Below are 10162 nucleotides of genomic sequence, written 5' to 3'. Positions count from 1 at the left end.
AGTGTCATATGCAAGAAATCATTGCCAAATCTAATGTCATGAGGCTTTTCCCCTGTTTTCTTCTAAGAGTTTTATAATTTTAGCTTTTATGTGTAGGTCTTTGATCCATTTTGAATTGATTTTTGTATATGGTGTAAGGTAAGGGTCTAACTTTTGTGTGTGTGGATAACAATTTTCCCAACACTATTTATTGAAAAGGCTGTCTTCTCCAATTAATGATCTTGATACTTTTGTCCAAAATTATTTGACCATATACACAAGGATTTATTTCTTGGTGGATACTATCTTTTTTTTTTTTCTTTCATTGTCTTTTTATTTTGGCTGCACAGCGAAGCATGCAGGATCCTAATTTCCTGACCAGCGATGGAACCTGCATCCACTGCATTGGAAGTGTGGGGTCTTAGCCACTGGACCTCCAGGGAAGTCATTGGATAGTACTTTTAAAGTAATGAATCACTAAACAGTTTTGCACTAACACCAGAATGTTCAGATGAATCAATGAAACAAAATAGCACATCCTCTACATATAAAAGTGGCATCACGCTGTTATTCAGTCAGTCGTGTCCAACTCTTTGCGACTTCATGGACTGCAGCACACCAGGCTTACCTGTCCTTCACTGTCTCCTGAAGTTTGCTCAAATTCATGCCCATTGTGTCAATGATGCCATCCAACCGTCTCATCCTCTGTTGCCCCCTTCTCTTCCTGCCCTCAATCTTTCCTAGTATCAGGGTCTTTTCCAATGAGCCGGCTCTTTGCATCAGGTGGCCAAAGTATTGGAGCTTCAGCGTCAGTCCTTTCAATGAATATCAGGGTTGATTTCCTTTAGGATTCACTGGATTGATCTCTTTGCTATCCAAGGGACTCTTTCAAGAGTCTCCTCTGGCATCACATTATGAAAGAACAAAATATTAGAAAAAAAAACACACAAAAAAACAGTGCTAGGGTAATTGGCTGTTGCTGTGTGCGTGCTCAGTCATGTCCACTCTTGACCCCGTGGACTGTAGCTCGCCAGGCTCCTCTGACCATGGAATTTTCCAGGCAAGAATACTGGACTGGGTTGCTGTTTCCTTCTCCAGGGGATCAAACACATATCTCTTGCATTTCCTGCATTGTCGGGTGGATTCATTACCACTGGTGCAACCTGGGAAAGGCAATTGGTTAATTACTTAGAAAATTAAACAACTCTTCCCTCTTTTCCAAACACCCAAATTAATCCCAAGAGGTCTAATAAGTAAACATAATACATTTGTATGCATTTCTGAAATATGTTATATGGGAATGGGAAGCGACTTTTCCAAGCATAAAAAAGTTATGGACATTTTGAAACACAGAATTTAAGGTCAAATCTTGTTTCATCTACATTATCCCACTTCCCACCCGCCTCATTCTGTACTTATTTATTAAGAAGCAAATCTCAGATACATCACACTAGCATATTCATAATGTAAAATATGTCTTGCAAGGATGGCTCATCTCGAGTTGTAGTTGTATTTCAGAGAAATATTGATAAGGGGTATAGGTGCTGCAGTGGTAAAGAATCCACTTGCCAATGCAGGAGACACAGGTCCAATCCCTGGGTCAGGAAGATCCCCTGGAGAAGGAAATAGCAACTTACTACAGTATTCTTGCCTGGAAAATTCCACAGATAGAGGAGCCTAGCAGGCTACAGTCCACCGGGTTGCAAAGAGTCAGACACGATTGAGCACAGCACAGCACAAATATACTGACAAAATAGCCCTAGAAAATATTTTAGAATGTCAAACAGACCAGAAGAATATGGTTATTTTTCTCAAATATGTTTAAATTACTAATGCAACAATGAAAAGAATACTACTAAATGACCTATATTGTATAGTTCCTTCTTATTCAGATTTACTATTCAGTTTTCTTTCTTTAGGTTGTGCCTCATTTAAAAGAAAATTTTCCACAACAATTATACCAGTTTGGCATTTCTAATACATGACACTAATGATGGACGTTCCGCCACTGAAAACTCTCTTCTCCGTTATACCCCACTTGGCAGCGTTTGTTCTCACTGTGCTTTTTTCCCAGTCTGAGTTTGTTGAGCAATCCTCTTCCTACTTGAAATGCAAAGACTTGTAGTGAGTTGTTGATTATTATAGTTTCTGAAAGATACCTTCCAAGGATATTTGGCCCTTTCTATGGTTTCCTTGTATACAAACTCATGTTCATGGGAAAGCTGGTGCTTCAACATAAAAACAAATTAAAACTTCAATAAAGCTGTTATTGTAAAGAGGAAGAGAAAGAGACAGGAACAGTCTAGACGCATGCCATATGTGACTCTAGACTGGACTAAGTACTAGAAGAAAAAAAACTATAGAGGACATTACTGGATCAATTAACTAAACTGGATTACAGGTGCCCAAATGGATAGAAATGTTGTATCAATATTAAATTTACTAAAGTTGATAACTATCGTTATGTAAGAGAATCACCCTATCCCTAGGAAACATGCACTGAAATATTATAAAGGACCATGATGTATGTAACTTACCTTTAAATGGTTCAGAAATTATTCATCATATGTATATAAAATATCTATTATAGATAAATAAATATAGACAGTTGATAAGATAAAGCAATTTGATAAAACATTAGCAATAGGTAAATATGGGTAAGAGGTATATGGGTTTCTATCCACTATTCTTGCAACTTTTCTATAAGTTCAATTATTTCTAAACAAAAAAACTGAAAAGAACATGATTGTGATTATGATTCTCATAAAAACATCCACTCTGATCTGGCCCCTGCCTACCTTCCTTCACCCGAAAGTTCCCCAGGCTTTTGTTATTCATTCTGCATTAACTGTATTTCTAGACCACTCTCTATGCTTCGTTCCTGTACAGGCTACATATACATTTTTCTGTCTGAAATGTGCTTATAATGTCTTCTCTGCTTGAAAACCTTCTAATTATCCTCACCACTCTGCTGTAACACATCCATCATGATGAAGTAGGTTAAGACACCGGTTATAAGCAACAATTTTGCACTCGGGTAGCCTGGAGCTCAACACCTGTCTCTGTACTCTCTCCCTATCACACATCAGGCAAGTTATTTTCTGCTCTAAGCTTCAGTTGTCCCAGATGTGAAACATATACATTATGAAATATACATACACATTATGAGTATAATTAGGTATTATTATATGTAATTATATGAATATAGTGAATGAATATAAATAAACATATACATTATGAAACCGTAACGTTAGATGGGAGTGAATGAGAAGATACACATCACATGCTTGGCACAGAGCCTGGCAAATTAAGCATTCGTTAAATGCTTGTTTTACCCTTGCTTCCTCCCCTTCAATAAAATAATAAATAAATACCTGGCTCTGAAGATCTCAGAAGTATAGTTAGTCAAAATATATTTTACCCTTCAACTCATTTATAAATATTAGGATCTTTATATCAGATAGTTTCCAATTTATAAGCTAGGAAATCGACTTGGTTCTTTGTGGCTAGGATTTAAAGTATTTGAGAAGGAGTAGAAGGAAATAAGTGAGTTGAGAGTACTGAGGCCAGGATTTGAGAAGTTAGGTTATTATCCTGTGGACAAAGTTTTTAAAAGGATGGGAGTGCAGTGATCCAGTTTATAACTTGAGAAATCAGTCTGAGAAGAATGTGAAACGTTAACTGGGAGGAAGAGACCTTAGTTTCATCAAGGCATGTTAGGAATGGGCTCAGCCTCTACTCGGGAGACAGTTTGAATAAATGCAGAGGAGGACAAAAGGGAGGACTCCTGGATGAAATCAATGAGGTGGAATTGATGACATCTGACCAACCAACATGGTGGTGAGGGGGAAGGAAAATACTCTTGGTTGATGACCAGGGTCATCATGAACTGAGATGATGAATGCAAGAGGAGGCAACAAGCATCGTGGGAGGAGAAAAATAATAGGTTCAAATTTGGTAAGTTACAGTGAAGTAGCTGAGGGGTTTCCCAGTAGAGGTGATCAGTAGACAATTACCAATGGATGTTTCCGTTTGAAAAGCATTGAGTCCACGTGCTGGAAATCAGGATAGTATAAAACACATGGCCGTGTAGAGTGTTCAGGTGTAAATGCTGGAATCACTGTGCAAAACTTACAGCACTGGGGCTACTTAGCAGGAAGGTCTAAAAAAGTTAATCTGCTTAACCTTAATGATTACATCAGTATAACAGTTAAAGCTCCAAATCTAGACATACAGATGTGTTACTAGAGCCCACTCCCCAATTTCTTTCCTCTCTAGCAGCAGCAGCACTTTCTAAGGAGTATGAAATTATGAAAGGAGTGACATTAGAATGGATTCAAATCCGAGCCTAGCCAGTGATTAATCTGAGTTACATTTAACAAATGACTTAATCACTCAGAACCTCAGTTTCTTCACCTTTGGAGTTGGATAGCAGTGGTAACCTTAGGGTTGCTATGAAGGGAGGGAAAAAAACACAGTGGTCAAGAACATGAGTCCTTAAAACAGACTGTCTTGGGGTTGAATTCTAATGTGCCATTCATTAGCTGTGTGACTTCAGTTAAGTTTCTGACCCTCTCTGGGCCTCAGTTTCCTTACCTGTAAAAAGGGATACCCTTTCCTTTGCTGTTTCTGAATTAATCGGTGACCGGGGCCATGCTTCCCAATATACCACTCTTCCTGCAGAGAGAAATGAAGCACTCCCCCAAGAACAGGGTGAAGGTGCAAGTCAAGGACCACAGAAATTGTTACCAGGTGCCCAAAAGCCCCAGGCTGCACTTAGGAAAAGAATTGCAATTCTGGCGAAAAGAAGAATGCCTCTATTGTAACTGTCATCCTATCAGGACTGGGCAGGAATAGAGGTCAGTGTGGCCTTCCTGGTTCAGAAGAGCGTAAATGAGGGTTAGATTCTGAGTATGTAACAGCTGGAAAGGCACCTGTCCAGTACTTTCTTTTCAAAGATGAGGACCTGAAGCTTAGGAAGGTTGTCTGCAGATGGTCATACTCCATACCAGGGACTGAGCAGGACTCCTGACTCTCACTCCAGTGCTCCTTTCTTCACATAATACAGACGGCCTCAGATTTGCTAAAAAATACTGTGTGGTTGTTCTTTCTTTTCTGAGGAAAGGAAATCAGAGATCTGAAAATGGACCAATCACCCAGGCATTATGTTTTACATTACACACAGTAAAGCACTTCCCAGGTGGTGCTAGTGGTGAAGAAACTGCCTGCTAGTGAGATCCATGAATTCCATCCACGTGGGGAAGATCCCCTGGAGGAGGGCATGGCAACCCACTCCAGTATTGCCTGGAGAATTCCATGGTCAGAGGAGACTGGTGGGCTACAGGCCATAGGATCACAAAGAGTTGGACTGAAGTGACTTAGCATTCAGACTCATTAAAAAAAATGTATGTTGTGATGACAATATAATTAGAATATGTTTGGCTTAGCATTAGACACAACTTTGAAATGAGAACGAAAATCCACTGACAGAATCATCTGTGCAACCTCCTATTCTACCATCCTAGCTTCACCCCCAAACGTATCTAATTTCTCATCCTTTTCACATGGGCAATATTTTTTTACATTTCTACCTTTACATGTGCACCTTCCTGTGCCTGGAATGCTTTTTTCTTCATAAATTAACTCATCTGTTCAAGTTATTAGGTTTTCTGTGTAATCTACTCATTCTAATTCTAGTCTTGTTGGTTTTTGCAAGAGGAGTCTGGCAGGCTACAGTCAATAGAGTCGCAAAGACTCTGACACGACTGAGCAACTAACACATGCACACACACACACACACACTCTATAGCACTTAACAGACTTTATTTGGATGTGACAGTGTCTTCAGCCAATAATGATCTCCTTAGAAAAATGTCCCAAGCCTAATGGAGTGCTCAACACAAGCACTTCTCCCATATTTTTTACAGAATTAGAAACAGAAATGAGATGAAAGCAAAGGAATGGTGAACAAGGGATTCACTATGTAAGTTACTTCCAATAGGAAGAGGCTGACTTTGGATGGTGGGTTGGTGAATCCTTATAAAATATTTTAAAATAAAATTTAAGAATGCCGTATTACTAAGGCACAGTAACTAAAAATTACTCAGGCGAGAAGACTGGCCTATTGTTATGAGTTACACTACAAAGGTTGCTCTTTGACTAAACTGTCCACACGTTCGTTCCCTGCATTGATAAAGATGTAAAGTTGAAACGGGGAATTAAAGGTTAAACCTCTTTCGCTTAGTGGGCCTGATTTTTACATTCAAACTCGTGTGTCAGTAGACATTGCTTTGGGTGTGAGCACTTTGTTTCCTTCCGTTTTTAGCAGGAACAATACGCACTGGGTTAGAATATTCCCTAGACTTGGTTATTTGGTGACGTGAACGGAAGGTGCTCATTTTTGCTCTCCCCATCACCACTGCCAAATAGCACGTATTTACTCGGCGCCGAGTTATACACTAGGACTAACGGCGAGGATTCAACAAGGCAACACCACCGACTTCCTCTTACAAGCGGCCCGTGGCTTTTCCGAGGAAACGCTTGCCCTGGGCCGGTGCCCGAGTGCTAACCACCCCTCCGCGCCTGGCCTGGCGACGGTGACTTAGTCCAGGTCCTTGGGATTTCCAGAGGAGGGCGGCTGCCGGAACCAGCCTAACTGGGCTTGGACGCCGCGCTCGGACGTTCGAACGCCGTCCTTGGGGGCCTCGGCCAATGGGGAAAGCGGGCCCCGAGGCCACGCCCCTCCGTCGATGACGTCACGGCGACGCCCAGGGCGCGCGGGCTCCTGGGCGCCTGGGCCTCCGCCCCCTGACGTCGGCTAGCAGCTCTTTCTTGGGCTCTGTGCAGGTTGCTTCTCCGCCAGGTCTCGTGCCTGTTGCTGCCTTCGCCTTCTGCACCATGGCTTTCGTAACCAGGCAGTTCGTGCGCTCCATGTCCTCCTCCTCCACCGCCGCGGCCTCGGCGAAGAAAATCCTCGTCAAGCACGTGACGGTCATCGGTGGTGGGTTGATGGGCGCCGGCATTGCCCAGGTGGGCCGTCCGCGGGCACCAATGCCCGCTCGCTTTTCTGCCCGTCCTGACAGGAAGGCGCTGGCGGGCCGTGACACGGAATGGGGTGTCCGGCCCGAGGCCAGCGCCCACGGAGACTCGGGGAGTCTTCATCCCGACCCTCCCACGTGTAGTTTGAAATTTCTGGGCCTGTGAGTCTCCACTCCTCCGAAGGTCTAGTGTCTTTGGGCCGAGCCTGTTTCTGGGGTTTGCTTCTCGAGACCCGGACTGCGATCAGTTTTAATTTTATCAGTTATTCTGCAGTCGTTAGTCAGAGCAGTTTTTTGCCCTCCTAAATGGTCTTCTTTCTCCCATCCGAATGTTTCCTTTGCTTGCTGAAAAGAATAGTAGTCAGCACTTTTGTAGCATTTTGTAAAGTTACCTAATCGGAGCGTATGAGGCCCTGAGACTTCACTAACAGCTGCACGAGATGTCTTTGACCCAGTGCCCTCTGGCGCTGGGGAGACTGGGGGAGCGGGCGACTGAGGGCTCTGAAGAAGCCTTTAATCTCGCTGCATCTGCAGGACTCTGCCCGGTTCCAGCTGGGCTGTGATTCAGGGTCAGGTGTGCAGTTATTACCTAGGTCCTGGGTTGGGAAGATCCCCTGGAGGAGGAAATGGCAACCCACTCCAGGATTCTTGCCTGGAGAATTCCATGGACAGAGGAGCCTGGCGGGTTGCAGTCCATGGGGTCACAAAGAGTCGGACACGACTGAGCACGCGCGCGCACACACACGCTGTGATACTTGTATTTTTACTTACTGATATTTAGCGGTTATTTTCCAGATCGGATCAGGTAGCCGTGATTTTCATAGCTTAGCTGATAATATTCTCAGCATTTCAGCGCTTTGCTACTTGTATTGTGGGCGGGGAGGCATTTATCTAATTTTTCTTGGAGGAGTACTCAAGTGGCTATGATCATGAAAGAGTTTAATTTTTTTGTTTTTTTTTTAGTGTCTGTTGCTAGCCACAGCGTCTGTTTTCTGTGCTTCCTTTTTAGAAAAATATTTTATTATTATTACTATATACCTTAAACTTTCCTACACTGCAGGTTTTTTGCAACATATTAATTTGATAGCACTTTCTCCTGAAATCTGTATTTCATTAATTTTTTACCCTGAGACGCTCCTATTTCTTCTCAGATCACCCTGTTTATTGTGTACATGCCTGGTGCTGGGTTATGGAATCTTTATTATATGTGAGGTGGGAGGGGTAAGTCCCTTTAACCTTGAAAGTTCCACACTTTACATACTACATGATACTCAAGAGAAAGTTTAGGTTGAGTGCATTTGTATTTACCTGCTCCACCCAAATCTCCCAATGCCACGAGAGAGAGAGATTTATCATGGGCAGGTATAAAATACTATATTTGCTTAAAAACCTGTAAACAGCATCTTAGTGGTGAGATACTAGAGTCTAAGCTCCCAATAACAATACAGGAAAGGGGTTAGAAACTATAGTTGATGGTCCCTTCAAGACATCAGTGGAAGAGGTTTAGAAGCTAAGTTGAGTGTCACTTCAGCTTTTGTACAAATTCAAGTTGCTCAGTTCTTGGAATGTTGTATCCATTACTGGCCAAAAAAGAGTGTTATGTTGTACAAAAATGCACACAGGTAGAACCTAAAATTATAAGTATGATGTTGGAGCTTTCATCTGAGAAAGAAGGGAGGAGCTTGACACTGACACAGTTCAGACTGTGGATCACATCCTTGCATGTTTGGACCAAGGTGCGCCTTTTGCAAACCTAAGGTGTTTAAAAAAGAAAGCTATTTAACCCCTCAGAATGGAGGTATAATGGAACTGTCACTCAAGAAGTTGATAAAGACCAAAGATTTAAGTAATTCTGTCCTTACATAACAAGGTTTAAAAGAGCCTCGGCCACTGTGGGTGGCAGTTTTAATCCTGTGGAGGGGAACCACCCTTTCCTGAAGGATATCTCTGTGCCACTTTCTGCCCGTTGGTTGGCTTTGATCTGTTTTTGCCACTCTACCCTAGATCATGCTGTTTGAGGCAGTGTTGCCTCATTTTTTATGCTCCTTGACCTACAGCTTTTGGTACTGGGTAAATCTGTTTTGCTTATTTAGTGCCATAGACTTATTAGTTGACATATCTTGACTGTAGATTGTATTCAGTTCACTGTGGGGAGCTGGGATGGCCTTTGCTGGCCTGCCTCACGTTGGCTGTATCGACATGGGAAACGTGCTTCTGTGCCTTATTTTACTAATCTCTAGGGTAGGACCAGCCTCCTAGGAGAGTGGAGAGGGTTAAATGGATTAGCACACATCAAGCACTTAGCCCAGTGGCATTTAGTAGGAACTTGAATGTTAGCTGTCTTGAGGGTTATTACCTTTATAGTGTTACCCTTGTTCTTTTGCCATTGTCCCCTTGCACCATTCCCATCTCTGATCTTGCTGCTGTTGTAGGACTGTAACCTTAAGATGGAGAGTGTTGGTTGTGATTCTGTCCCTTCTTGCTTGATCTTCAAGGTGAATGCCAGTTGGCAATGTAGTTTGTTCAGGGACCTCTGAAGAGAGGGGAGGCATTTTTTATTGTCCTCAGTAAAGCTTTAAAAGCATAAGCACAAAGTAACACCTAAATTACGCCCTTAATTTGCATTTAGCTTCATTCTCCAGAACTCTTTCTGAAGTAGTTTAAATTTTAATCAAGGTGTAGTTCTATTTACATTTTTAATACTTTAAAAATGTCATTTTTGGCATGTGTTCCAGTTCATGTTGAGTAGGATGAAAAAAAAAAAAAAAAACCCTAGATTTTGTGGGAGCCTGACACATTTCGCAAGCAATTAAGCAATTTAAGACAAGTGAGTTCTGTGTTTAATAATACGTAGTTGATCAGAGCACAGACCATATGTATATTTGTTTTGTCCAAGAGTACTTTGCCTGTCATTTTTTTTTTTTTTGCTTGTTTTAAATTAAAAAAAAAACAAACTGACTCATGGTTAATATTTAAGTAAGGTTAACTTGTTTTGTGTGTTCACACATTATTCTTACTTGGGTCTGATTGCCAATTTATCTTCAGCTGGATACTTAGGCCAGCAAAGAAGCTTCCACCAGTAATTGACCCTCGAGTAGGGGATGGGTTGTTTTTTGCTTTTTAAAGAAGGGAAAAAAGAAAGTTAT

At 41.9% G+C, this 10162-nt stretch overlaps 1 protein-coding gene across 1 annotated transcript in view; it reads left to right on the top strand.

Moving 5' to 3' along the window:
- The first annotated feature begins 6751 nt into the window (after positions 1-6751).
- HADH (hydroxyacyl-CoA dehydrogenase) overlaps positions 6752-10162 on the top strand; it is a 41192-nt gene continuing 37781 nt past the window's right edge. Inside the window, exon 1 of the mRNA XM_061164239.1 lies at positions 6752-7008. Within this exon, the coding sequence (XP_061020222.1) occupies positions 6877-7008 (132 nt within the window). The 5' untranslated portion in view covers positions 6752-6876. The remainder of the gene's footprint in view (positions 7009-10162) is intronic.

This window comes from Dama dama, chromosome 17 (assembly GCF_033118175.1).
Source record: "Dama dama isolate Ldn47 chromosome 17, ASM3311817v1, whole genome shotgun sequence".
Lineage (NCBI taxonomy): Eukaryota > Metazoa > Chordata > Mammalia > Artiodactyla > Cervidae > Dama > Dama dama.
This window is presented reverse-complemented; position numbering and strand designations above follow the sequence as displayed.